Genomic DNA, 25865 nt, shown 5'->3' on the forward strand with positions numbered 1-25865 from the left:
TCCTATGTGGGAATTACAACTGCCTAGTGCCTGGGGCCCAGCCAGCCACGGTATTTAGTAGAAGCGCCACGAATCCTACCCCAAAGCCTTAGCACCGTGTCGGTGCCTGTATCCGTGGGCTGGGAGGACCCCTAGAGCCGGGTCAAGTGTCCAGAAAACCTCAGGGTGAAGGAGAAGACGCCAGCATAGGTGGCTCTGGTTTTCGGGGGCAGCATGGCCCCCCCAGAGCCCGCGCTCCCACCCACGCTCTCTGTTCTGTTCCGTGTCTCTCGGCAGGTATATCCGCACCATGTACCTGGGGATTCAGAGCCAGCGGCGGAAGGAACACCAGCGACGCTTCTACTGGGCTATGATGTATGAATATGCAGATGTCAACATGCTGCGCCTCCTCGAGACCTTCCTGGAGAGCGCCCCCCAACTGGTGCTACAGCTCTGCATAATGATCCAGAAGAACAGCGCTGAGACGCTGCCCTGTGAGTGCCCCGCCCCGGAGCCCGGGGAAGCCACCTCCCGTGGGCTGGGACAGGCCCCCACCCCTTCGGCGGACCGCCCGGTAGCCGCCTCCTCCACGCCCAGTGCCCTGCAAACCGTGGGCGTTGCCCATTCTGATCACGAGTGGCACGAGCGGCACAGGCTCCAACACCTCTGTGCAAGCCGCCCACTGCCCACGGCCACTCGTTCTAATGAGTAGAGCAGAGCTGGGTCTCAGATGTTCCTGGGAGCAGCAGAGCAGAGCGCCCTGGTCTCCCTTGAGGGGATCGGCCCCTTTCCTTTGGTGCTGGCCTGAGCTGAGTGCGGGCCCGTGTGCAGGATGGGAAGATGGCCTAGAGACAGCGGGTGACGGAGAGGCTGACTCACGGTAGGCAGCAGTTTCAGACATTGTTAAGCTGTGGCTCTCGCTTCAAATCAAAGCCCCTGTAGAAGCCCCATTTATAAAACAGGCTCAGGTAGCTCTTTTCTAGTTAGATGGGGTGGGGGGTCCAGAGCCCGGCGTGCTCTGCCCTCTGGCCTTCCTCCCCTTCCTGGCCCCTGCGGTCCCAGGTTGTCTCTAAGGAGCGGAAGCGCCGGAGCCCAGTCTGGACAGCACCGGTCTCTAGAACAGCGGGAAGTCTCTAGACTCCGGCCGCACAGCTGCCAAGGCCTTGTGAGGTTAGACTTCACTGGACAAGGCAGAGTCTCACAGCAGGTCACCGATGGTCAGACTGGCCTTGACGGAGCCCTCATGGGCCCTGGTGACAGAATGAGGTGCCCAGTGACAGGTGTCCTTTCTACTCATGAAGCCTCCACACCCAACCCCCTCAGCGCCCTGGGCCAGGAAGACATGCTCCAGGGGACACACTTGCTGGGGGCTGACGTGAGCCCCTTTTCCCCCCATCTGGGTCCTCATTTTTCTAACCCTGTTGCCGACCTGAGACCCGCCCCCATCCAAACTGCCCTTTGCTGTTTCCGTTTCAAATCTCTCACCCCTGCCACACAGCCCAGGCAGCCAGCTTGTCCTTCCAATTCTTGGCCACATCCCGGCACCACAAATAGACAGGACAGGTGGCAGGGTGACGCAGGGGATGAGCTCCCAACAGGACATTGGTCCAATACCCGGGTCCTGGTCACCACTTGGATGCTGCTGTGATTTTGGACATTGCCCTTCACCTTTTCAAGTCCTCCTTTCCTCTTTGATATAATGGGGAGGTGACAATATTTGATGTTAGGGGGATGCTGCGACGTAATACACATAAATCACTTTGTAAACTGTCCAGCTCCACAGGAACCTAAGGGCTGGTGATGAGTGACATGGGCAAGGTTCCAGGGAGATCTCCCACTGCCACCCCCCTTTGGCCCTGTGTGTCATCCCTGCTCCAGCCTTTTTGTTGAGCATGCCCTTTCTATAATAGTTTCTCAGATTATAAACATAGAGAGGCTGTATGTAAAATCCCTGGAGAGGAAACTCAAAGGACAGCAGATGTTGCTTCCTCTTGACATGGGAGCCCAGTGGGGCCAAGGTCAGTGAAGGCCAAGGGGTTGCTTGGGTGCTGCCACCTGCAGGCACCTGGGAAGAAGAGCTGGAGTGACAAGGGTCACGGGCTCCGGGAAGCTCCCCTGTCCCTTCCGTCCACACGCCCCCCCTTCACAACTCAGAGGTTGGATGAGAATTCCCCATGTTTCTTTGGTGTATGGAATAGGTTGTTTCTCAAAATAGGCTTTCGTGATTGAACACATTTGGGAACTGCTGGGCTAAACAAAGGTCAGCGGCAGTCTTTGCTTTGGTTGTAAATCCCCAAGACAAGGATGGGGTCTTTGGCCTTAGCAGGGTTGACGAAAGGAAGGAAACTTGCTGTCACCGAGCACAGGCTGCAAGGGGCTTGGGATTTTGCTCTTACATAACTTCTGGACTGTCTATTCATCACTGTACCATTTTGGTATGATAACAGGTGATTTCCCTCTCTTTTTCCATAAAAAGCTGCATGACATGTATGCGCTCTAGAGAAAATCAGTTTATATATTAGAAATTGAAGGAGGGGAGAGAAAGTTGTGAACTTGGAAGGGACCTGGTGGTGACAGGGAAGGAATCTCCCAGCCATGTGAGAGCTTGGAGCTCAGCACATTGGAAAGATGGGCCAGCTCCCTCCTTGCTTCCTGAGAGCTGTTGGAGTTCTGGGGAGTGACCAAGCCTTTCTGTTCCTTATTTTTGTCATTTCTGAAATGGGGATGATATTAGCACCTCCCACAAAGAGTTGTTGTGAGCATTTAATGACCTGACAAATAGTGCCTCATACAACATCTGGCTATTTTGTTGGTGGTAGTGGTAGAGCTGTTATTGTAGATACACGTTCTGAATTGGACCACAAGTTTACTAGTAAGATCATGGCTGCCCGCCTTGCTTTAGCTGGCCTTGGATGACACTTGTCTACCTTATACCACTAATGCTAGTAGATGGTTAGAAAGATCACTATCACTTTAGCAGGTGGGTTTTCCATTGATCTTGCCCAATGCCAGCCTCTTCCACTTCTGCCACCTCTTCACCTTCCAGTCCTCACTTATTGCTGGGTTCACAGTGCAGTAGTCAGCCTGCAATGTGGATTTGTGTCCAATTTCCCCATAAACCAGACTCGAGTGAAAAATATAATAATAATAATGATGATGATGATGATGATGATCCATACATATATTATGCTAGAGCCATTTGGGAATTTCAGCAGGGTCTTCCTTAAATTTGATGTCTTGAAATAAAAATAATAATAGAGTGGTAAAGGGAACACACGCTGACACACCGTTTACACTGGTAGTGAGTCTCATGTCTGCTGGCAGCTCTGCCTGTGTCTTGGGCTGTGACCAGGTTTGGAAATTAGTCTGGAACTGTGGGAAGTCCGGCAGAGCCGCATGCGAAGTCCACCTTGGCCATTTACTGACTTAGGACACAGAGCACGTTAACTTCCCAATTGGGTGTCTTTGTGTATAAAGTGGGCATAGTAACTACTTTGGGGATTGTTGCAAAGGTCTCATAAGCTGCACATCTGCCTCTCCAACTCCTTGACTGGCATATTATGGGTACTTAATACAGTCTGCCATTCAACAAAGATGCATTAAATCAGGTTCCCTTAAACTTGCTGTGGGCAACACGGAGCGTGACAGATATGGTCTGTGCCCTCACGCACCTCCCATCTCTGGGGATACAGAATGAAAACAATTGGATGGCATGTGGCAGGTGCTTTGGAGCAAGCAGATATGGTGCTAAGACCAAAGTACACAGGATGGGGGCTGGACAGAGCCTGCTTTGGGCAGGGTGGTCAGGGAAACCCTCTCCAGACAACTGACATTTAGGCTGTGTGTAAATGAGGAGGAAACAACTCTAGGAAGAGCAGAAACAACCTTCCAGGCCAAGGGAACAGCGTATACAAAGGTCTTGTGGTAGGAAAAGCCTGGCTTGTTCTAGAAAGTTTAAGGACCCAGCATAGCTGGAGGTTGGCAGTGGGAAGGGTGCAGGGAGGAGGGGCGAGGGGAGAGGATAGAGAGGCAGGCACCAGCCTGACCAGGCAGGGCGAGCTGAGCCCTCAAGGAGCGCGGGTTTATACCAAGTGCAGTGGGAAGGGTTGCGAAGGAAAGCTGTGCAATTAGATTTGCCCTTAAAGAAGATTCCCACTCCTGCTGTGCAAGGGGCAGAGCCGGAGCTGAGCTAGGAGAACCAGTTTAGTGGCTGCTGGGAAGGTCCAGGCGTGAGATGATGGGGTTGAGTGTTTTTGGGAAATGATGCCAAGTGCGCAGATTTGATTGATGCTCTGGAGAACGAATGAACCGGACTTAGCAGGACTGGTATAGACAATGAAAGACTTGTGTATGGGGTGGTGGTGGTGGTTTCTAACTGGGTGTGTTGAGATGGAGGAGGAGGAACTGGCGGGAGCTCAGATCAAGAGTTAATAGCTCTGTCACCTTTCTTACTTTTGGGTTTTCTGATGCTTCCACATGAACATTGGCTGGGGGGGGGGGGCTAGGTGCAGCAAGTGGAATGTTCATGCTTCCACATGAGCACTCCATTTGCTGCACCTACATAGTGCCTGAGTCTGCCTTTTTTGGTTAAGCCCACACTGAGGAGTTGCCCTGCTTATGTGCTCTGATGACTACCTTCCCCTGGCATCATAGTACCACTGTTTGTCAGGCACCTGCTGTGGGCCAGACGCGTGTAGGGAATGGGTGTGCAAAGACATCTCCCCTTCTGAAGCTTATGGTCAGCAGCACATTTTAAATTTTTTGGTGGATGGATGCATGGAGAAGGGAGTAACTGTTTCTGGTGGTGTAATGGAGGAGGTAATGTTTGATCTGGGTTTTGATGGATGAATAGAAGCTCTCCTGAAAGAGAAGGTTGGGAGGCTCTTCTGGGCAATGGAACCACAAATGCCAAGGGACAGAGGCCTGAGAGAGCACAGAGTGGGCAGGGAGTGAGTGGTTCTAGGTGCCTAGAGCATAGGGTGTATTGCAGCAATTGTGGGGGACGGTGGTGGTGATGATGATGATGATACTAATAATGTTAGTTAAGACTTTTGGGGAGCTCAACTATGTACCAGAGACTAGTTTAAGAAGTTTATATGGATTAACCCAGTCAAGTCCCATAGTAATCCTAAGAGTAGATGGATGCTCTATTATTCCTATTTTATAGATGATGAAACTGAGGTCCAGAGAGGTTAAGTAATATGCACAAGGTGGCCACAAGGCTTATTAGTGATAGGGCTGGATCTTGATGTAGGCAGCCTAGCTCCAGTGCTTGGGTACTTAGCAGGGATGGCTATGGCTGAGTCTCAAAGAGACAGGCTTGTGTGGGTTCTGCAGGAAAAGGTCACTGATGCGGGGAGGGAGCAGAGGTTGACATGCACTATAGACCCATCATCTCTGGCTTACATGTGCATGTGCATGTGCATGTGTATGGGTGTGGGCGTGCGTGTGTGTACCGCAGATGCAATTATACTGATTGGGTCAGAAGATGGTGCTTCTGGAATCTGCACAGGGCTTGGTTTTTTGAAAATGTCCTGACTCTGAGAGCTTCTGTGTGAGCCACCTCTGCTAAGCACTCATGAGGAAGCCTTGCTGTCTTACTATCAAGCTCAGCTCGGCCTGACCAGGAGGTGAGGGAATGGGCCTCAGATCAGGACCTGCCCAGCTCCCCGGGGACACCTATTAGTGAGAAAGACACACAGGAGCTCACATGCCCTTGACTGGCCTTTCCTTGGGGATAGTCTCTATTCTGACCCTGGAGACTAAGTGAGCTTGTCTAGGCACAGTGGGTGGTCTGTACAATGAGTGAGATTAAAACCCAGTGGCCTACATTTCCAGAGTGGCTCATGTCCCTTCAGTATTCTTAAACCTCTCTGGAAATCCTCAGAGAAAGTCCCAGGCATCCCCAGATATTCTCTCAGCTGTGCGTGCCCCTCAACTCTCTTATCAGCTGGGGGGCAAGACTGGAAGTCCCTGGGTTGGATCAGTAGCTTGAGACCACCACAAGGGCTTGGGCTGGGGCTGGGACTTGAAGGGAGAGTTACCTCTGGTCCTTGAAGGGAACCAGCTGGCATGGTGCTGACCAGCCCTGCTCAGGGACACACCTGGGGGACATGCTTCTCCCAAAGGCAAGTGCTTCTCAGAGGATAAAAGCAGGTTTGGCTCGTTCTCGCAGTGGCACTCCACCACGGGCCACTACAGTGCCCCGAACCCTGTGAGTGGTGGTTGGCAGCTGCTGAGAGCGGATACCTAGAAAGTCGCCTTTAGTTGGTATCCAAAATCTTTAACCTCATGACTTCAGTTTCCAAAGGGATTTGGACCTACAGAATCTTTACAACTGGAGAGGTAGATTGAGGCCACCTAGCCCACCCTCCTTGTTTAACATGTGGGAAGCTGAAGCACAGAGAAGCAAGTGAGTTGCCCAAAGTCACACAGCAAGGAAGGCTCTCTGAAAAGGCCCCTCTTTCTGCCGTGCTGAGCGTGCCGCTGAGATGGTAGCACACATCTACAGGATGTGGCTCAAACACCAAGCCCTGCCCAGGGTATCCCCTGCCCCCCCCATCAATAACCATGGATACCGAGTACCAATTTCACGTAGAGCAAGCATCTTTACTAAGCCAGCAGAGTATGAGGAAATAGTCATCCCCGCCTTTAAACACTGGTTCTTTTAAACAAGCGCTGAACGCTAGGATTCAATCAGGGCTCTTTCTGTCTCTTTGGCGTTAACCTCCCTGGTCGTCTCCCTTCTTAACTTCAGTCGCTAGCTCCTTTTACATCGAAAGCCTTTCCTGCGACTTGGACTTCAGCATCACATTTGCTGCCTTTTCTAGCAAGAGCCCTGACTGACAGCATCCCGGCACTTAGGAAAGGCGAGTGTGGGCTCCTGTTTCTCTGCTCCCGTTAAGCTGAATGTCTGTGCCCTTCTCTTCCGCCGCCAGCCCCAGGGGACTTCTTCCTTTCCACAGCGAGGATGAGATGCATCCCCTGGGGAGACCTACTGTGGGCTTTCAGACCAGGTTGGTACAAAGATCTTCTAACTTTTTAATCTCAACCTCCAGACTGCTCACCACACTTCTGTGTCTTAGCCAGGAACAGATAAATGAAGGACAGGATGTGTGATTCCCCATTCTCCCCTTCTGGCTTTCTCGCCTCTTCACTCTTAACTGGAATGATGCGATACAGAGGCACGCCTGCCTCCTCCGGCCAGAGCACAGACTAGTCTTGGCCTCTCCTGTTGCCCCCGGGACAGCCTCTCTCCAGCTCTCTGTTGTCCTCTCCTTTTGAGGAGACAGCCCTGCTTCCCTTCCCCCAGATATCTGCGTGGTGTGCACACAGGGTGCCCTCGGCAGCCAACTCCAGCTCACAGTCCTGCTTCAGCTACCAGTGGCTTCTCGTTGAACACAGCATACAAACCTTATACTGTTAAGCAGAATTTGCAAGGATTTTAAACAGAGGCCTAAATAAAGCCTTTCACTGTGTCAATCAAGCCTGAATCTGCTTATAATTCTGAGGCCTTTCAGCTGAGGTTGCCCCTAACAACTGGTAAGAGAAGAAAAGAAAGAGGGTTCTTTTTCTTTTAAACTGTGGTGAGAACACTTAACATGAGAGCTACCCTCTTAACAAATGTTTAAGTGCAAAAGAAACTGTAGTGTGTACTTATACGAGGGAGAGTCCTTAAAGCAGCAGCAAAAAAAAATACGAGGAAGATGAACTAAATCGATTTCATTACAGTTAACGCAGGTGAAATAGCAGTTGTTCACCTGGGGATGCTTGTGTGTCAAATGCTGGAACAAAGAGCAATGTCGACAGGCTTCCTGAGCCCACACAGGCTGACCAGTATCACCTCTAGGAGAGGCTCTAAGGTCTGCAAGTTCAGGGCCTGAGCAGTAACTGTAATTGGCCATTTATTCATTTATTCAACAACTATTTATTAAGCACCTATTTTGTGCCCAGCACAATTCTAGAAGCGAGGAGTGGATATAGCAAAAAACAAAAGCAAATCGAAACCCCTGCCCTCATGGAGCTTGCATTTCTTGCAGGGAGAGACAGACAATGCACAAAATAAATATTTTATTTTATATACAGGTTTTTCCTGCTATCCCAAAGTCGAGTGTTTGAAAATTTTCGTAAGCCGAAATGGCTTAAAGTGAGGAAGCAATTACCATTCATTCACATGGAAAAATTTCTGAGCATTCCCAGAAAGCAGCACACCACACTTTGTAGACCCATCAATCCGCTCAAGCAACACTTTCAACTGTGTGCATTACTGGGTGCGGACTAAAGAGGACCACTTTGCTACTAGCAGAACCAATAGTAACTTTGGCAGTTTTCAAGATTCTTTCTCTCTGTGTGTAAATAGTACGAATGCTGGAGGGGAAAGTTCAACACACATACTGTGTCTATTTCGTTCACCATCCAGTTCTACACTAACTATAACATCCTTTCAAGCCCTCTTAGGCTTCTCTGATACCTTAGGTCACATCTTGCTAAGAGATGCATAGAATAAATCGAGATAAAGTACAGATGCTCAGAGACGCAGCTCAGAGCTGTGGGCTTGATGCTGAGAGGCTGGGATGCCGAGTGCAGGTCCCAGGAAGAAGCTTGGAGGGGCCGCTCTCGCTGCCTCCATAACAACTGTGCAAAACCACTGAACGCTGGTTTTGCTTTCCACCTTTTTTTGGTGTAAAAATGAAAACCCTCTTCTTATTTCTTTCAGCTAGCAGAAACAGGTACTAATGGAGGTCCTTCATAGGAGCAAAGTAGCACAATGCCAGCTTTTGAAAAGTGGGGGACACGTGTCTTAGATGATCAGCACTCAGGGGAACAATAAAGCTGGGATAAGGGGTGGAAGGGGAGCAGGGCCATGTGCCGCTTTCAACAGGGAGGCCAAGGAAGGTTTCCCAGAGAAGGTGACCTCTGAGCAAAGATCTGAAGATGGGAGGGAGCCAGCCCCACAGATTTCTGCAGGAGAGTGTGCCAGGAAGAGGGAACAGCCAAGGTCGAGGCCTTGAGCTAAGAGAGTATCTCCAGTGTTTGAGGAGCAGCAAGGAGGCTGAGATGAGTGCAGCCCCTGGGCCACTGCCTTAGCTCAGCCCTGCCCGGGGGTCTTAGCAGCAGAGCAGCTTTTCTCTTTCTTCTTCCTCTTTTGTTTTAAAAAAAAAAATGTTTAAACAGCTTTATTGAGAAACAGTTTTCATACTGTACAATTCACTCATTTGAAGTGTACAACTCAATGCTTTTAGGATATTCACAGAGTTGTACCAATGCTGCAACCAATCTTAGAACATCTTCATTGCCCCGTGAAGACACCTCATCCCTCAGGACTGCTCTCCTGTGGGCTCTGCCCCTGCTTTCCCGCCAGCTGCAGGAGCACTGGGTCTCGAGTCCACTGTGCTAGAGCGTGGGGAGGGATGCTGGGCAAACCTCTCAGATCCCATCATCTTTGGGCCAGGAGAAAATGAGTGAGGACAAGAGGGACTCCCAAAGCCCCTTTCAGGCAAGCTATGACCCTAAGAGAAAAGTGGGGACATCTTGGTGAAATGCAAGCAGTAGCAATCTTTAATTCTTAGGTCAGACATTCATGTTGGAGACCATGCACTCTAAGCCTCACAGGAGCTTTGAGCTCCAGGAAAGACTGCAATGAAATGGTCTTCAAAAGACCTTTTCTATTCCTTAAGATTTCCAAGGAAAAGAAATCTACATGTTGCACAAATGATGTCTTCTCATGTCACACTTCTCCGAGTCTGGGGGCGAATCCCTGTAGGCTGTTCCACTTACCTTGCGGTTGTGCATTGAGCGCCTGCCCTACATCAGGCTCTGTGCTAGCCTCTGAGGGCACAGAAACCAACAAGGCAGGCGGGTCTCTGCCCTCCTGGGCCAGCATTTTAGTGGAGACAGGCAATAACAAGTAAACATTAAATAATACCAATTCAAACATAATTGAGTAAATAAATATATATTGTATATAGAGAGACTGGGTACATGTGGAAATATATATATAGTGGCCCAGAGGAGGGACAGAGAGAGAGAGAATTTAGCATGTAACCACATCTTTTGTGCTATAGAATACTTTGTGTGTGTGTATTATAGTCAAGTGCTACATAACAATGTTTTAGTCAACAGACAACCCACATATAAGACAGTGGTCCAAAAAAATCATAATGGACCTGAAAATTTCTGTCACCTAGTGACATCATAGCTGTCATAGCATTGTAGCATAACCCCTATGTTTGTGATGCTGGTGTAAACAAACCTACTGAGCTTCCAGTCGTGTAAAAATATAGCACATACAAGTATGTATGGGACATAATACTTGATAATGATGAGACATGGCTATGTTGCTGGATTATGTATTTACTGCACTATATTTTTTATGATTATTTTAGAGCATGCTCTTTCTACTTATAGAAAAAGCTTGCTGTAAAACTATGTGCTACGTTGCTCTGGCACAGCCTCGGACACCCCTTATCTGCACCATTTCCTCTTGTGCTTTGATTTGACATCTTGTCTCGGACAGTAGCATGCGGCACAGGCTTGTAGCCTGGGAGCGCCAGGCTGTCACCTCACAGCCTAGGTGTGTAGTGGGCTGTGCCATTGAGGTTTAAGTGACTCCGTGATGTTTGCACAATGACAAAATCCTCTTCTCAGAATGTACCCCGTCATTAAGCAAAGCATGACTGTATATATTCAATATGTGTATGTACACTATATATCTTATTTCTCTCTATATTTGTATATTTTATACACATAGTATAATATGTGTGTGTTTCAGAGATGTGCCTGTATGTTTTACATTCATAGTTTATTGACTCCTCCAAGTCCATATTTACCCAGAGTTCACAAACAGTAAGCTAAGGCCAGGTCTGTTTGCATCAGAGCCCATGTCCTTTCCAGGGCGTCTCATGGCCTCTGTTAAAGTGCAGTCACTCTGGGAACGTCAGGGCACTGAACTTGGTCAGCCATTTGCTCCAACATGAGAACGGATTTACTGGAACATTCCAGTGACAGCAGACAGCAGACAGCCTTCTTCATGGTGTGTTCCAGGCCCCTCCAGGATCCAGGCACCCATGAGGCTTGTGCCATGCCAGCTGAGTGGCTGACATTCGTTCTAGAATCTCTGAAGTTTGCCTTTACCCAGCCTGCTGTGGAGATGGCATTTTGATAACAGCATCTTAGAGAGAAGTGAAGCAGGGGCTGGATTTAGCTTTCTTCCTGCTGGGTCCTTTGAGTACCAGTGTTTGACCCTGAAGCTGCCTACCTCCCTATTGTCCGCTACATGGGGAAGCTCCAGAGGGAGTGAGAGTCTTTACTGTGGTTTCCACGGAAAGAAATGGGTAGTGCAATGGAAGCAGGCTTAGGATTGGCTAATCCAAATAATTTCAGGAGGCTGTGGGGCACTGGAGCTGTCCCTGGCTGTCTAGTACCTGGCCCTGGGGCTATTAAAGGAGGCCGGTGTCCTGGGCGGGTCAGAGCCCAATAAAGGAAGTGGTTGGGGTGTGGGCTCTGGGTCAATTTGTTTGCATGGGAAAGGCATGGTGGCTTGCTAGTTCTAGGAATTTGCTAACCCTGGAAGGGACAGTTCCTCCAGAGTCAGCAAGGCCCCAGATGTCAAAGCATGAGAAAAAAGGACATGCTCCATGCAGTAACCTTAGACAAATCCTTTTACCTCCCTGAGCCTTGGTTTTCTCTTCTGTAAAATGGGCACCAATAGATATGCCAGTGGATTATTATGAGGAGTAAGTGAAGTAACATGTGCAAAGTATCTGGAATAATGCCAGATACATCAGAAACATTCAGTATTAGTTTGGGGGTTTTTTGTCTTCTACCCTCAAGATTTTCTTTTTAAAGGACAATGGAAACTACCAGAAAATTCCCCTACCCACATCCAGAGATGATGGTGGGAGGCTGTGAGGGCTGGTGGGCTCATGGGCCCCTTTCTTTATGGGCCCACTTGAGAATCCAAGGATCGCTATGGGCTCTTTCATGAGAAAAATACCCACACGGTTTTGCACATAGTTTCAGAAGGACTGAACCAAATCACTGCCTAGCCCTGGGGGAGCTCACATGCATCAGGGGATATTTGAATTAAAAAAAACAACAAAAACCACCCCAGGAACAAGTAAGAGATAAAGTATTAACATTCAAGGTGATAGGAAATACTGAAGTGGAAAATAAAACACAGAATGTGAGAGAGAGCACCCGGGGCTTGTGGTCTCCAGTGTGGGGGTCAGGGATGGCCTGGCCGAGGAGCTGACCTTTGAGTAAAGGTCTCAGCGGGGTGACATTGGGATATCTGAGGAAGGGCATTTCAGGCAGAGGGAAGAGCTGGTGCGTGTGCCCTGAGGTAGGGGAGTGCCTGGAGCACATCTGGGCCAGAGGGCATGTGAGGAGCTGGCGTGAGGTGACCTTAGAGAGGGCGAGGGGCTGTCTCATGGAGGGCTGTGAATGAAACCTGGTACCATGAAAGGAGCTTAGATCTGAGCCCACCGGAGAGGGGAATGACTGAGGACATGAGCAGGGAACTCCAGAGCAGTAGCATGTGGGGCCCTGAAGGCCCTTATAAGGACCTTGGCATTAACTGAGCGAAATGGCATACAGGTCAGGAGAAGCTAGTCATGCTGCAGGTTAGAGTGTGTGAAGGATTTCAGTTGCTCAACACAATTTTGACTCATTCCCTGCTTATTGCAGGTCTGTCACAGGTCATGGGAGAGCAGCCTCTTCTTGGAGCCTGGGAGAATATCGTCTTCTGCCTGGAAGTGGTACAGGTCTCAGTGGCCAGAGCATGTCCCTGCCCACCCCTGAGTTCATTAGACAGCATTGCAGTTCCTCCCAGGGGAAAGGCATGGAAAATCAGTGACCACTGACAGGCTACCTTCTGGGAGGCCACAGGGAGGGGCATTCTTTTAGCTTGGTCACTTTGGCTGTATTGTGACAACAGCAGATGCAGGGAAACCAGTCAGGAGGCCATTCCAACAATCTAGGCAAGAGATGGAATAGAGGGGTCACCACCTCCGCACTTACTGGGAGACCCAGATGGAGCCTCCCAGGGGTGGGCCCTGAGCTTTGCAGACCCACAGATTTCAAGCGTTTGACTTCCTCAGTGCTCACAGAGAAGATCAGAGGGCTGATATATGATAACCAAATTAATAAGAATTTGATGTATAAATCTGAATGCTAATTCATTCATCTATGGGTGTGAATGAGGAGATACACCTTTCCCAGCTATTAAAAAAAATAATCTGAGTTTTGGAGGTAGGCAGGTCTGTGTTCAAATCCTGGTTCTGTGATTTGTTAACTACTTGATATGGAAAAGTTACTTAGCCTGTGAGCCTCAGTCTCTTCATCTTAAAGTCAGCCCAGCACCTAGTAGGGAAGAACTGAGTTAATGCTTGTCAATTGCAAAGAGTCTGGGCCATGGTAGCTGCTCAATAGAGGGAAGTAGGCTTGTTATTGAAAGTTTTCTACAGATTATCAGATGGCATGATATGCCTGGATTCAGAACCAATAGAGATATTTCCTATAAATATGGTAAGACAGTGGTACAAGAGATGACCATGGTAGGGCCCGATTTGAATTCCGTCCTGCCCTGGCCATCCCCTGATGTTAAAGAGCTTTTTCTTCCACCAGGGTGTGGTGGAATTTCTCAAATGTCATCTTTCTTGAGATATTTCATGCCTCCCTTCCCATGTTTACACCAGGCCACTTGGGTTGGCCTTAGGTTTTTCCAGATTGCCCCAGCCACACATGTATGTCAATCTCGAGGGTTACATCCACAGATGGTGGATGCCATCTTCTATTTCGACTCTTCCTAAGGGTCAGTCTGAAAATGTCAGGGGTGTCTTAAGGTTACCCCATGTGGAAACCTCATGTGGGGATCATATCCTATTTAAATACAGAAATGTGAGGAACATGAGTATGTCAGTGCTTGTAAAAGATTACACTCAGAGAAACCTTACACCAGTGATTTTCAGCCTTTTGCATCTTAGGGCACACATAAGCTAATTACTAAAATTCTGTGGTTCACCAAAAAATATATTTTTTGCCAATCTGACCCCAAAAAGCATAATTTTGATTCATTCACACCAGATGGCAATTGTGTTGGCTGTTGTCATTTTTTTATTTGACAATCTAAGGGAAAAGAGATCAGTGGCCCTGACCAAATAGTCAGGTATGGCAGGTTTTAAAAATTCTTGTGGCATACCAGTGTGCCGCAGCACACCAGTTGGAAATCGCTGCCTTCGACCTTAGTTATGGTGAGCATATTTTCAGTGAAAGTTTTAAAAAGAGATTGATTTTTTTGTTGCTGTTGCTTCAGACTTACAGAATATGAATTTACAAGCCAGGTAGTGCACTGCTTTGCCCAGAAGTGTGGTATTGGCCTGCAGGAGGAGAACCTTATGGGGTTCTTCTGATTTGCAACGATGCCCACCAAGCTTTTCAGGAAGGATAGTTGATCTGGCCAGTGGTGTGATGGAAAATGTTTAACAACCGGCTCGCAGTGGAATTGGGAAAACCCTGATTTTGTAGCACTTGCCAATTTCTGTGGTATAAATACTGCCACCGCGCTTATTTAAGACTCTAACATGACATCAGCCGGCCCACAAAATTCCTGTAAATGTAACAATTGGATCTTGCAAGCCAGGAAGAGCCAGCTTCAGCACCCCAATCCTGCCTGAGGAGTGAGATAATCCCGGTGGCAGTGTTAGCGTTCTTGCTTACTACCTTAAGTAACATTGGCCAAGTTACTTAAGTCTTTGATCCTGGCTCTTTGCCCTTGGTTGCCTGCTTAGTAAGGTACCTTTATGCCATCACCCCCTTGCTGTGTGCCTGGGTGGAGGTGAGGACAGGAGACAGACAATGATGTTTAAAGAGCCAGGCACACAGCTGTGTTATCTTCTTCTGGGAGCATTTCCAAGAAAACTGGGCTTTTGAAAAATGTAGGAATATGGGAGAAGTTTGACAGGTGGAAAAGGAAGACCTGCCCATCTAAAAGGAATGCAATGTGGGGAAAATACACAATGGGAAATTGAAAAGCAGATGCTGGAGTTCCCTGCATCGTTAGCTTCAGTGGTAGGGAGGGAGGAAGTGAGAGTTGAAAGAGGGCGATGTTGACCTGGACCTACAGATAGACAAATAGCCTGTTGAGCATGTTTCTTGGTTTGGGGAATCTTTAGGGGACCGACCCAGTGGGGTACAACGCCCTACAAATTAGGGGGGCATTCACTGTCAGAACATAGCTGTGGCCACATCCAAGTTTCTTAACTTCATATTCAGTTTCCTCACCTATGAAATGGGGATACTAGCTCAGCAGAGAAAGGATGCCACAACTGAGGCATAGCTAATGGTCAAGTGTGAAGAAGGACAGAGGGGGTCCAAATGCTAAATGTCACACTGAGTCAGGAGTGCATGGAACCGGTCTTCTTAATGCTGCACCTAGGAACTGGTTGACCATCTCAATGAGAGCTTGCCGATGGGGTTGGGGGGTCAGGAGTAAAGGGGAGGTGGGAGAGTGAAGGGAGCAAGGAGATCACCCTTGAGGAGGTTGAAGGAGAAGAGACAAAGAGAGGTGGGTTTGCATTAGGAGAGGACACAGGGTCTACTGAGCTACTCTTTGCAAGACTGGAAAAAATTGACCATGTGATAGGAAGGAGCCAGGGGAGAGGGTGCTGCACACCTGACTCTTCCCACCCCTGCCCTACCCTGTGCTTAGCACCCATCCAATCCCTCTTAAGTGTTTTCCAACGTGTGATTTATTGGTGGGACTGAGCATCTTGTGGCAGAGGGTGGAGGAGGGCAGCTGGTGATGGACCTGGGTGTGCACATCCCATTCTACAAAACAGAGTCCTGCCATTGACCCCATCCACTTCACTCAGAAGCAGTCTCATAGTCATCTGTAGATACTTCCGTGGGTTTCAGAGCACTCCTCGCACCCACACACTGCCTTCTCCCTCTGAGTTGCTCTAGCATTCTGGTTTCTCCTTCAAGTTCCCTTTCTGGTGGTGTGTCAGGCTCCCATATTCTGGCCCCTCAGTGAAGCCCTGATCCATTATGAACTGTGGCTCTGCCTCCTATTTGCCAGATCTCAGCCTTCCTATGTCACCCTGAAGGCTGGGCCCTCCTGCTGCCCCTGATCCCTCCTACTGCATCATAGCCTCCTAAGTCTTCCACTTTATCTGCCCCCACCCTCTGATTTGAGAGCCCTGTCCTTTCTCAGACACCCTGTCAAAATGCTTCTCACGTGATGGGACAGTGACACTCAGATTTTTTTTCTTTGTTTTTCAATTGGCAACAGTTCCACTGACAGTGACCCTTTGATATTGCAATGACACCACCAAATTGGGCCTTCCCTGGTGACTACCCCTCTTTGATAAGAGTTATCAACTGCAGGGTGTGACCCCTCATGCTCTGTTCTATTGGCTATAGGTGTGGCCATCCCATTTCTGGAAACCTTAGATCCCAGGTTCGGTGATCAGAGCCCGAAGGCCCCTCTCCCAAGTCTTTCTCAGGGAGTGGTCCCCCAGGAGGCTCCAGCTTAGTGACTACCTACCTGGCTAGGCTGGATTCTGTCAGCAACGTGGACCAAGCCCCACCTCCTGGTCTGCACCAGGAAAAGTGAGCAAGCCGTGAAGGTCACTGCCCGGAACTTGTCACAGCCAGACGTGAAGTGTTTAGCAATTTCCAGCCTGAGCTTTGGAATGCAGAAAGCGATCAAGCCGTAGCTGGAAGCGAATCATAAATGCTCCTGGGCTCATCCAAAAATTTCACTGGGGGCCACAGGGCCACTTCCACAGCTGCTTCCCATGAGCTTGGGTCTTGGCCAGGATAATACATTGACTTCTGGATTGACCTCAGGCCAGACAGAAATCTTCCAAGTGAGCCGCTGCAGAGAGGGAAAACCCTGCACTTTCTCCCTCTGTAATGGAATACACTGCGGGCCTTTGAAGATTAATCACCCAACAGAGGGAAAGTGATCTCAGTTAATTCTATTGGCGTCACCTCTTTCTCTGTGGCTTGAGTCTTACCCTCCTGCAGAAGGTGGAGTAGAATTCAAATTTGGTTTTCAGTTTCATAATCAAGGGCTTCTCTCAGATACCCATGGCTACTATACTTCTTGTCCAGTCTTGGCAAAAGATTCAAACCCTCTGCACCCAGCGTGCCAGACTTTCTTTTCTCTCCCCTCACACAGCCCCTTCCAAGACAGTGTCTGCAGGGCCCATTAGTATGGTGGTTACTTTCAAGGCCATTGGAGTCAGACTCTGAATTTGAATCCTGATTTGACTTCTTGACAGATGTATGATTTTTGAAAAATACCTTGTTTCTTCATCTAAGAAATGGGATTAGAGCACTGTATTAGTTTGTTCGGGCTGCTGTAACAAAATACCACAGACTGGGTGGCTAAAACACCAGAAATTAATTTTCTCACAGTTCTAGAGGCTAGAAGCCCAAGATCAGGGTGTTGGTAGGGTTGATTTCTCTTGAGGCCTCTCTCCTTGGCTCATATATGGCCATCTTCCCATTCAGCTTTGGTAGGACTCCCCTCTGGTTACTAAGGGTCAGTTGTACCACTGAGATGTATCACCATTAACATCAAGAAATGAGTTCACAAAGAGAGGGGTGACATCATGGAGACATTTAAAAGGGGCTCTCCAAGGATGCTCCAGTGTTGGTAATGCGCCTGGTATAGACTGTTGAGACAATTGCACATCCCTGCCCTCCAGAAAGCTGCAGCCCAAGTCATGTGACTCCTAAGGGGACCCATTTCCTTCCCTGTCCCAACCCAACAGACAACACAAACACAGGAGGCTGAAAGGTTAGTGTAACCACTGCAATGTGGTCGCAGAGCACGCATGCCCTCAGCAGGTGCTGGTGGAGATGCCCGGTGTGTACAAACTACAGGGCAAAGCAGGACACATAAGTACTGTGCTCAGAACTTTACAGAAAAGTGGGAGGAAAATCGTTACGTGTTTTCAAGATTGGCTTCTGTGGAAAACTTGGGATTGTTTCTCCCATGTTTGTTTTCAATCTTGGTGATTGTTATTACAGAATCAACACATAGTCATTGTAACAGTTAACTATCCAGGGTTTTTCTATACTTATGGTAGCATGTTGGGTTTTGTTATCACTCTGTAGTGTTCTGCAAGCTGCAAACTGGAGCATCTCCTTGAAATGTTGGGAAGGAGGGGCTATGTGAGATGAGCAAGAAAGGCAAGTACAGGAAGGATGTAAAGTGACACAGGACTTTGATTCTTCACTGAGGTTTGGAGAAGAGTGGAGAGGTGGGCAGGGACCTGGAGAAAGATGAGTAGAAGCCTAGAGCTCTGGGGCCATTTACTTGGTCTCCTGATGAATGAGGCTCCTAGATCTGACCTTTGAGCTTAGGAGAGAAAATGGCTAGGTGACATTGATTTCAGCCTGGAAGAGTGTCATGGAGAATTTTGCTCTGGTGTGAGGGTAGGGAATGGGGTAAGGAGATGGTTGTCCGTGGAACACTATTCAGGACCCAGTTGAATTTGGTTGCATTTAGTTCTGAAATTTTTGGAAAAAGGTAAAGAAGAAGAGGTGCTAGATGGAGTGAGGGAAGACAATTCATGGGGGAGCCAGGGTGATCGGGCATCTTGCTTGAGAGGAGATTGTATGATAATACCTGACTAATGATTGCTCACTCATGAGAGGGTTTGGAGAAACTCCAATAACTATTCATTGTGTTTAGTTTGATTTAGTTATGCATATCAAATAAGCAGCATTATAAATAAAATTGCTCTTGGTAATTCAAGTACCACTTGAGATCAGATACATTCACTGTCCATTGAGGAGAAATGCAATGAATGACGTGCAGAGGCCTTGGAAACCAAGCTAGTTAGGGGAAAGGCAACCTCACACCATGAGTTATACCACTCCTGAGTCAGGATGGAATTCAGGGAAGGACAGGACCTCACAAGTCAAGACCTCAGAGAACAAAGAGCAGTGGTTTATTGGAGAAAGCAACAAGGATTGTGAGGAGGCCAAGAGAGATGAGAATGAGTGAAAAAGGCAGCCTGCGAAACAGGCAGGATATCTCAAGGTCCTTGATCAGGGTGACCTTAGGGAGCGAATGAAGGAGGGAGGGAGAGGCTAAGCGGAGGAAGGGTCAGTGAAGGGCTCCTTGAGGCCTCAGTGAGCTGATGAAAAGACAAAAGAGTGTCTCCTGTGCCTTCCCACAGGAGAAGGGTGTGGATCTAGGGGCAGCGAATAAGCCCTTCACAATGGACAATCCCTTCCATGAGCTTCTCTGAGAGCATAGGCTGCTGGTGACAAGGGCACCATCCCCTGCTACACATCTGTGTGCAACAAGGATCCCCATATACTCGGGATTCCTTAAAATAGAACATGTGTGGTCTCATTACAGCAGACGCAATGAACCACCACAGAGTCCCCAGTTCTCAACCCCCTTGGCAAAGCACGACAGCCTCAGCTTCACTCTTGAGCAGTGAATCTCCAGAAGTTCTGGACTGGGTTATTGAAACTGAAACTAGATTTCAAAAGCTGTCAGCTTAGGGAGCAGATGTGACCTCCAAGTTCGGTTCCTGATTTTGTGTTTCTTTCTCCCTCCTCCTTTAGATCTCGGTGTGTGTGGGCATCTCCTCAGCTGGCAGCCCTGCTGTGCCCTGCAGTTGACGTCCAAGGTTTTTGACTGTGTGGGTTTGTGTCTTTCCGGCAGGTGTCTCCTCTGTGACTTCCCTGATGTCCCTGGCTTGGGTGCTAGCCTCCTATCACAAGCTGCTGCGGGACTCCAGGGACGACAAGAAGAGTATGAGCTACAGAGGGGCCCTCATCCAACTCTTCTGGCGCCTCTTCACCATCTCATCCAGAGTTATCTCTTTTGCCCTCTTTGCTTCCATCTTCCAGCTCTACTTCGGGATCTTCGTGGTGGTTCACTGGTGCGCCATGGCCTTCTGGATCATCCATGGCGGAACAGACTTCTGCATGTCCAAGTGGGAGGAGATCCTCTTCAACATGGTGGTAGGGATTGTGTACATTTTCTGCTGGTTTAACGTCAAGGAAGGGCGGACTCGATATCGAATGTTTGCATATTATACGATAGTCTTGACCGAGAATGCTGCCTTGACGTTCCTTTGGTATTTTTACAGAAACCCGGAGACCACTGACTCCTATGCGGTGCCAGCACTGTGTTGTGTCTTTATTAGCTTTGTGGCTGGGATCGCATTGATGCTCTTATATTATGGTGTGCTGCATCCCATGGGGCCACGAGCTAAGATCTTTGCCAGCTCCTGTTGTGCCGAGCTGCTCTGGGGCATCCCTTTGCCCCCCGATGTTGAGCCCATGGCGCCTCAGACCCCTGGGTACCGGGGGACCCAGGTCACGCCTACCAGAGCCGTAACGGAACAACAGGAGGATCTCACGGCTGACACTTGCTTGCCCGTTTTCCAAGTGAGACCCATGGGGCCCTCCACCCCGTCGGGGCGTCCTTACCACCCAGAAGGGCCCCTCATTAAGATTGACATGCCAAGAAAGAGATACCCAGCTTGGGATGCTCATTTTGTAGACAGGAGGTTGAGAAGGACTATTAACATTCTGCAGTACGTCACCCCCACCGCAGTAGGCATTCGGTATCGAGACGGACCGCTCCTTTATGAGTTGCTACAGTATGAGTCTTCACTCTAAGAGCATCTTGACCCAAGTTGAGAAGGGGACCTTAAGTTGGTTTGCGGTAAACACCGCTTGCAAGAAATATAACCCTCTCTTCCCCCAATACACAAAATCACAACCACCATCACCACCACCACCACCACCACCACCACCTCCACCACCACTGCTATAAAAAAAGAAAATAATAAGTCACGACCCCTTCAGATAAGCTTTCTTTCCAGTTGCTGTATGTATACAAAGATATTCTCTATGTTTTGTAAGTAAAAACAAAAAGAAGACCTTTCTTTTGTTTTTTACACATAAGAAACAGTATTGAAAATCCCACACTATTGTTCATTGGGTGGAGAAGGAGGAGTTGTCTCCACTCCAAAAGAAAAAAAAATAATATTTTATACCTTACACCAAGTGTAGATCATGTATGGGATTGGTGCTGATTGAAAGAACAAAACAAAACAAAATAAACACAAACAAACAAACAAACAAAAACCTTCAACTGCCTTATGCCCTTAGGTGCTGAGTTTCATTAAGTACTGTCACGTTTTCTCATGCAAAACTCTCTGGTGGTTTTGGCACCATGAGAGGGGAAATTAAACAATCAAATGAAACAAATCTAGAAACGAAACAAAAACCAACCAACCAACAAAACACAAAGCAATCATTCTTCCTATCTGATTATTTGTATTGAAGAAAACAAATTCACCAAAAGCAAAGGCATAGAAACCCCAATCTCTTTTCGGTTTCTCTCCCTCCTCTCCTGTCCCTGTCTCTAACTTAACAGCGCCTTCGAGGAGCCAAATGGCCATTTGGGACTCAAATGGCTGGGACAGCTACTTGAAGGCTGACCTTGTGCCATTTTAACATTCACCTAGTGTGGATCACATTTGTTTCCTGGTGAAAAACAAAACAGTATAAAACAAAAAAGCCACCCTAGTAATTCGACAAGAACATGAAATTCTAAAGCAAATTAAAGGAGATTTCCATCTACTTAATCAAAGAAAATCAGTAATAATAAAACTCAGCATAGTAGCAAAAAGAACGACATCAATTTAAAGGCACAATACTTAATCAGTGACTGGCAAAAATGATTTAGGTCTGTCATTTTAAGGCCGTGAAAGGTATACATTTATCACATGTGATATTGTGTAAGGCCTCTTCTGTTTCCATTTGGTGGGAAGCCTTAAATTGATCTGGAAAGAATTCTTCATTTTTCATTTGTGCTTTTTAAAAATATTAACACAGAGGAAAATTAGACTATATATATATATACACAAAAAAAACAACAAACCACGTCAAATTGTAATAACTGACCCATTTCAAAGACTGTTTGGTGCTTCTGTCTTTCACCATTGTGGTTGGCTGAAACTCATTCAGCTCACTTGGTGCATCTGGGGTGAGTGGGCAACTTTGTGTGCGTGTGCGTGTGCTCGTGTGTGTGTGTGTGTGTGCGTGTGTGTGTGTGTGCCCATAGCACACGTATATATGTGTGTATGTGTCTGCTGCAAGGTCTTGCCAGAAATGTAGAAAACCGCACTAAGGCAGACTCTGGGTACGACTAAGGTGGAGTAGAAGGTGGCTGGTGGGGGGTGCAGGAAGGAGGGGGTGGTGCTGGAATATGAGCCCCTGTCTGGATGGCGAGACTCACACCAGCAGCGTACTCTGGGTCTTAGAGGCAGTGTCGTTTGGGTGAAGATTTAATTATTTTCTCATTGTACCAAACTGAATTTCGAGAGGTGTTACAAGTATGTTCAACCATTTCTTAAATGTTATTTTTCAAAGTATTGCTTCTGTAAGGAATATTCTGTTCTAGGACATCGTTCAATCCCATTGTATCTCTACTTGAGCACCAAAAAAAAAAAAAAAAAAAAAGGAAAAGAAAAAAATCACAAAAACAAAAAATCTCCACAAAAAGATATATATATAAATATATATATATACACACACACAATATTTTTTAGCAAATACTCTTAGTCTTTGTTGTGTGTAGCTGCAATTTTTTAAAAAATTCCAGATATAACTGTTGAAGGTGCAAGACCTCACATTGGACTATTCTTAAGAAAAGTTTAAACATTGAGGAATTGTGTTTTTTTTATGTTTGTGTTGTTTTTTTAAAAAAAATTATTATTCAAAGAGGCTTCTCCTTCCCACCCTCTTCACTGTTTATCTAAAGACATAAAAAAACAAAAAAAAAAAACCACCCAAGTTTTAAATTTCAGTTCAGTTGTAAATCTGGATGCTCCCTTTTTTGTCCAGACCCCTTTGATTTCCTTTATTGGCACTAAGCTTTGCAGTGCCACCCCGTCCCCCTCCCTGACTCGGTGGCCCCCGGGGTCCTCCCCGGAGGGAAGGAGGGGCGGGAGGAGAGGTGCAGAGAGCCTGTCCCGGGGCCCACGCACTAGGACGCACGCTGCACAGAGCACACCAGGCCTTGGTGAGGACCAGCCGCGTGGGCCTGTCGCTGCCCATCCGAGGCACAGGCCCACGGGCCACTCAGTGTTTCATTGGGAGCTCCAGTCTGGCCGGAGGTGCTTTTCCCTACTGAGGACTTAGCTCGCTGCTTACTCTGCTGAGGCTGGAGGAGGTGAGGCCATGCGAGAGAGCCATCCCCGGGCTTGCTAGGGTCCCAGCTCTTGTCTGCCTCAGCTCCAGGGCTCCGTGTGCCTGAAGCCCTGAGGACGTCCATCACTAGAGCAATCCTTGATGCTGTCCCCCGTGTATCCCTTTGGGACCTGTGCCACTTTGGCTTGTTTGTCTCTTCTTGGATTTGTTTCCTTTCTCTTTCATTTCAGCACATTGCAGCTCTATTTTTCTACTGCACATCCAGCATGTGCGTGCGTGTGCGTGCGTGTGTGTGTGTGTGTTTATGTTTACATGCAAATGAGAAAATGGCTCACATTCGTTGACCTGGAGCACTAAAAGTTGGGGTGATCACTTCCAACTCAGGGAGGACCCTCTGGGGCTGTAGCCACTGGGAACAAATGAGATCACAGGACCTTTAGGAAATCCTTTCTTTCAACCTTTGTTGGACGGGCCTCTGCAAGACTCAGGCAGGAGGGCATGTTATTCCCCACCCCCATCATCATGCCAGCTCCTTTCCTAACGATGCAAATGAAAATATGCATCTAAGAGCAGCAGCAGGGAAAGCTGGTTTTGCAAAGGGACGGAAGAAGGAAGAAAAGTCAGGAAAGAAGTAGAAAACACAGAAGAGAGGGAGGGAAACAAAAAGAGAACGTCCAGGTGGGAGTTTGCATCTGTCTTCTCAGTATCATTAGCCTCTAGCAAGTCCCCACATTTTCAATCACCAGGAAACCCTCTCCACGGGTCCCAGCCATCACCTCCCCCACTAGTGTGCTTCCCCTGCAGGGTGGGAATCCATGCTCTTAGTGCTCTGAGTTCACCCTGGGGGGTGGGTCTTTCTATCCTGAAGACTTTGGTCTTGAAAACCCAGATCCTCCAGGCCACTCTGCAGCAGGTAGCTCTTTGCCCCAAGCGAGAGGTGGTGGCCTCCCCAACACTGGGAATCTGCCATTAGTCTTCCATTTGCCTGAGCCCCTTACAGACCCCTTATGGGCGATGAGGCGCTGCTCATACAACTCTAGTTACTCCCCGGGGGGACAGACACCTATGATATTTTTTTAAAAAGATCTTTGGAAGAACTTCTTGCCCAGGAACTGATGAAATTAAATTAACTCTCAATATTTGGTTCTGGTAGGAGATAAGCACACTGTACTGGGAGCTACAGAATAAACTAGGAAGCTATGCCCCTTCCTCTCCTACTGCCACCCCCCAGCAAATATGCCCACAACCACAAAGAAAATATGGCCCTTCTTTTCATTCTCAGAAATGTGGTAGCATCTCTAAAAGCTGGCTGATTTTGTAGCATCATTTCTGCAGCTCTCTTTCTCCCTTCCTCGTCGATCTGCCTCTTCTCCTGTCCTCTACATTGAAAGGAACATCAGCCTCCTCTGGTAGTATGGAGGTCATGTCACCTGAGCTCATTGCCACAAGCCTGGGACATGCCAAATGGGAGTGTCATGTCTCTTAAGACCATTATGAGGGGAACTAAGAGGGTTTAACTCATCCCACTGACCTTACCCCAGAGTTTCTTGTATCTCAAATACACTCCTCCACTGTCTCCCAAAGGTTCATCTTGCTCTGCAGGCTCAGACTCGTCCAAAGAAGCTGAGAACTGGGCTGCTATGGTAACAGGCCCCATCTCTCTTAATGGTACATGCTACCAACATGTCCCATTTCAGTCAAGGGAGACAACATTTCCTTGTGGCCCCAGAGGCTCCTCACACCTACCAGATCCCCCACATTCAACCTCCCGGAGCACAGTCACCCAGTACTGTAGGGCCCCATGGCCTAGCCTGTCCTTTCATGGGACCTGTGAGTCCCAGGATGGTTTCAAAGAGTGTAAATATCTGCCTGGATCATGATCACGAAGGTGATACTATTGGCTATATGGCATCTCATGTCAAAGGCATCAGACCCTGTCCCAACAGGGGCCTTATTTAAGGAGAGAAAAATTTGTGGGTTTTTTAGAAGAGCCAAATGACATAATTTTCTCCATTCTCCCTCTACTTTTACTCTCTCCCACATGGTCACAGTGGCAGGAGAAGAGGTTTCTGATGCTGATCTTGTTGGAGAACCTCTAAGCAAGCATGGCTTCACTCCTTTGTATCCACTGAAACTCCCCTGCGGTGTTTATATGCCTGATGGAGAAAGCATACTTCCCCTTTACCCACTCTGCCCCCTGCTCCTGGGGTGGGGGCTCTACAACGAACCCAAGCCCTGATGCCCTAGCCCCTAGCAAACTTTCCCCTAGGAACAGATGTAAAAAGAGGACAGCAGGTGTAGGCTCAGAGCCTTTGGACTGGAGGAAGGGATGTCAGATCCTAAGAAAGAACAGGGCGGGGCTGTATTCCACATACGACATCCATGCCCTTCTGATCCTGGCTTTCAAAAGGGGTAGTCACACATGATGGCATTTTCTTTGCCAAGGAAAGTGGCTCCTAATTCAAAGTGAGCTCTTCAGGCCTCCTAGGTGTGATGAGAGCAGCTTTGGGTGGTAGCCCTAATGAGGAGCATGCCTTGGGTACACTCATTTGATTTTCTTATCAAAAACCTAAAATCTGTTATTTCTCTGCCAAACTAAAAATAAAATTAGCATAACACTACCAGATTTGGCTCGGGGGAGGGGATTTAAATCTGGAGACTGAAAAGAAGAGAGCTCACCTAGA

At 48.0% G+C, this 25865-nt stretch overlaps 1 protein-coding gene across 1 annotated transcript; it reads left to right on the forward strand.

Moving 5' to 3' along the window:
• Window positions 1–282: 282 nt before the first annotated feature.
• On the forward strand, window positions 283–22464 carry LOC308556570 (XK-related protein 6). Its single transcript, XM_081135924.1, has 2 exons — window positions 283–473; window positions 19676–22464. The coding sequence occupies exons 1-2, from the start codon at window positions 290–292 to the stop codon at window positions 20638–20640; spliced, it is 1149 nt and encodes a 382-aa protein (XP_080992050.1). The 5' UTR covers window positions 283–289; the 3' UTR covers window positions 20641–22464.
• The last annotated feature ends 3401 nt before the right edge of the window (window positions 22465–25865 follow it).

This window comes from Miniopterus schreibersii (assembly GCF_964146895.1).
Source record: "Miniopterus schreibersii genome assembly, chromosome: 4".
Classification (NCBI taxonomy): Eukaryota; Metazoa; Chordata; class Mammalia; order Chiroptera; family Miniopteridae; genus Miniopterus; species Miniopterus schreibersii.

What these genes read in the sequence shown, in the direction of transcription:
- LOC308556570 (XM_081135924.1), top strand. Translation starts at nt 290, where the DNA reads ATGTACCTGGGGATTCAGAGCCAGCGGCGGAAGGAACACCAGCGACGC. An exon ending in CAGCGCTGAGACGCTGCCCT is followed by an intron (nt 474 to 19,675) that starts GTGAGTGCCCCG and finishes TCTTTCCGGCAG; the next exon opens with GTGTCTCCTCTGTGACTTCC.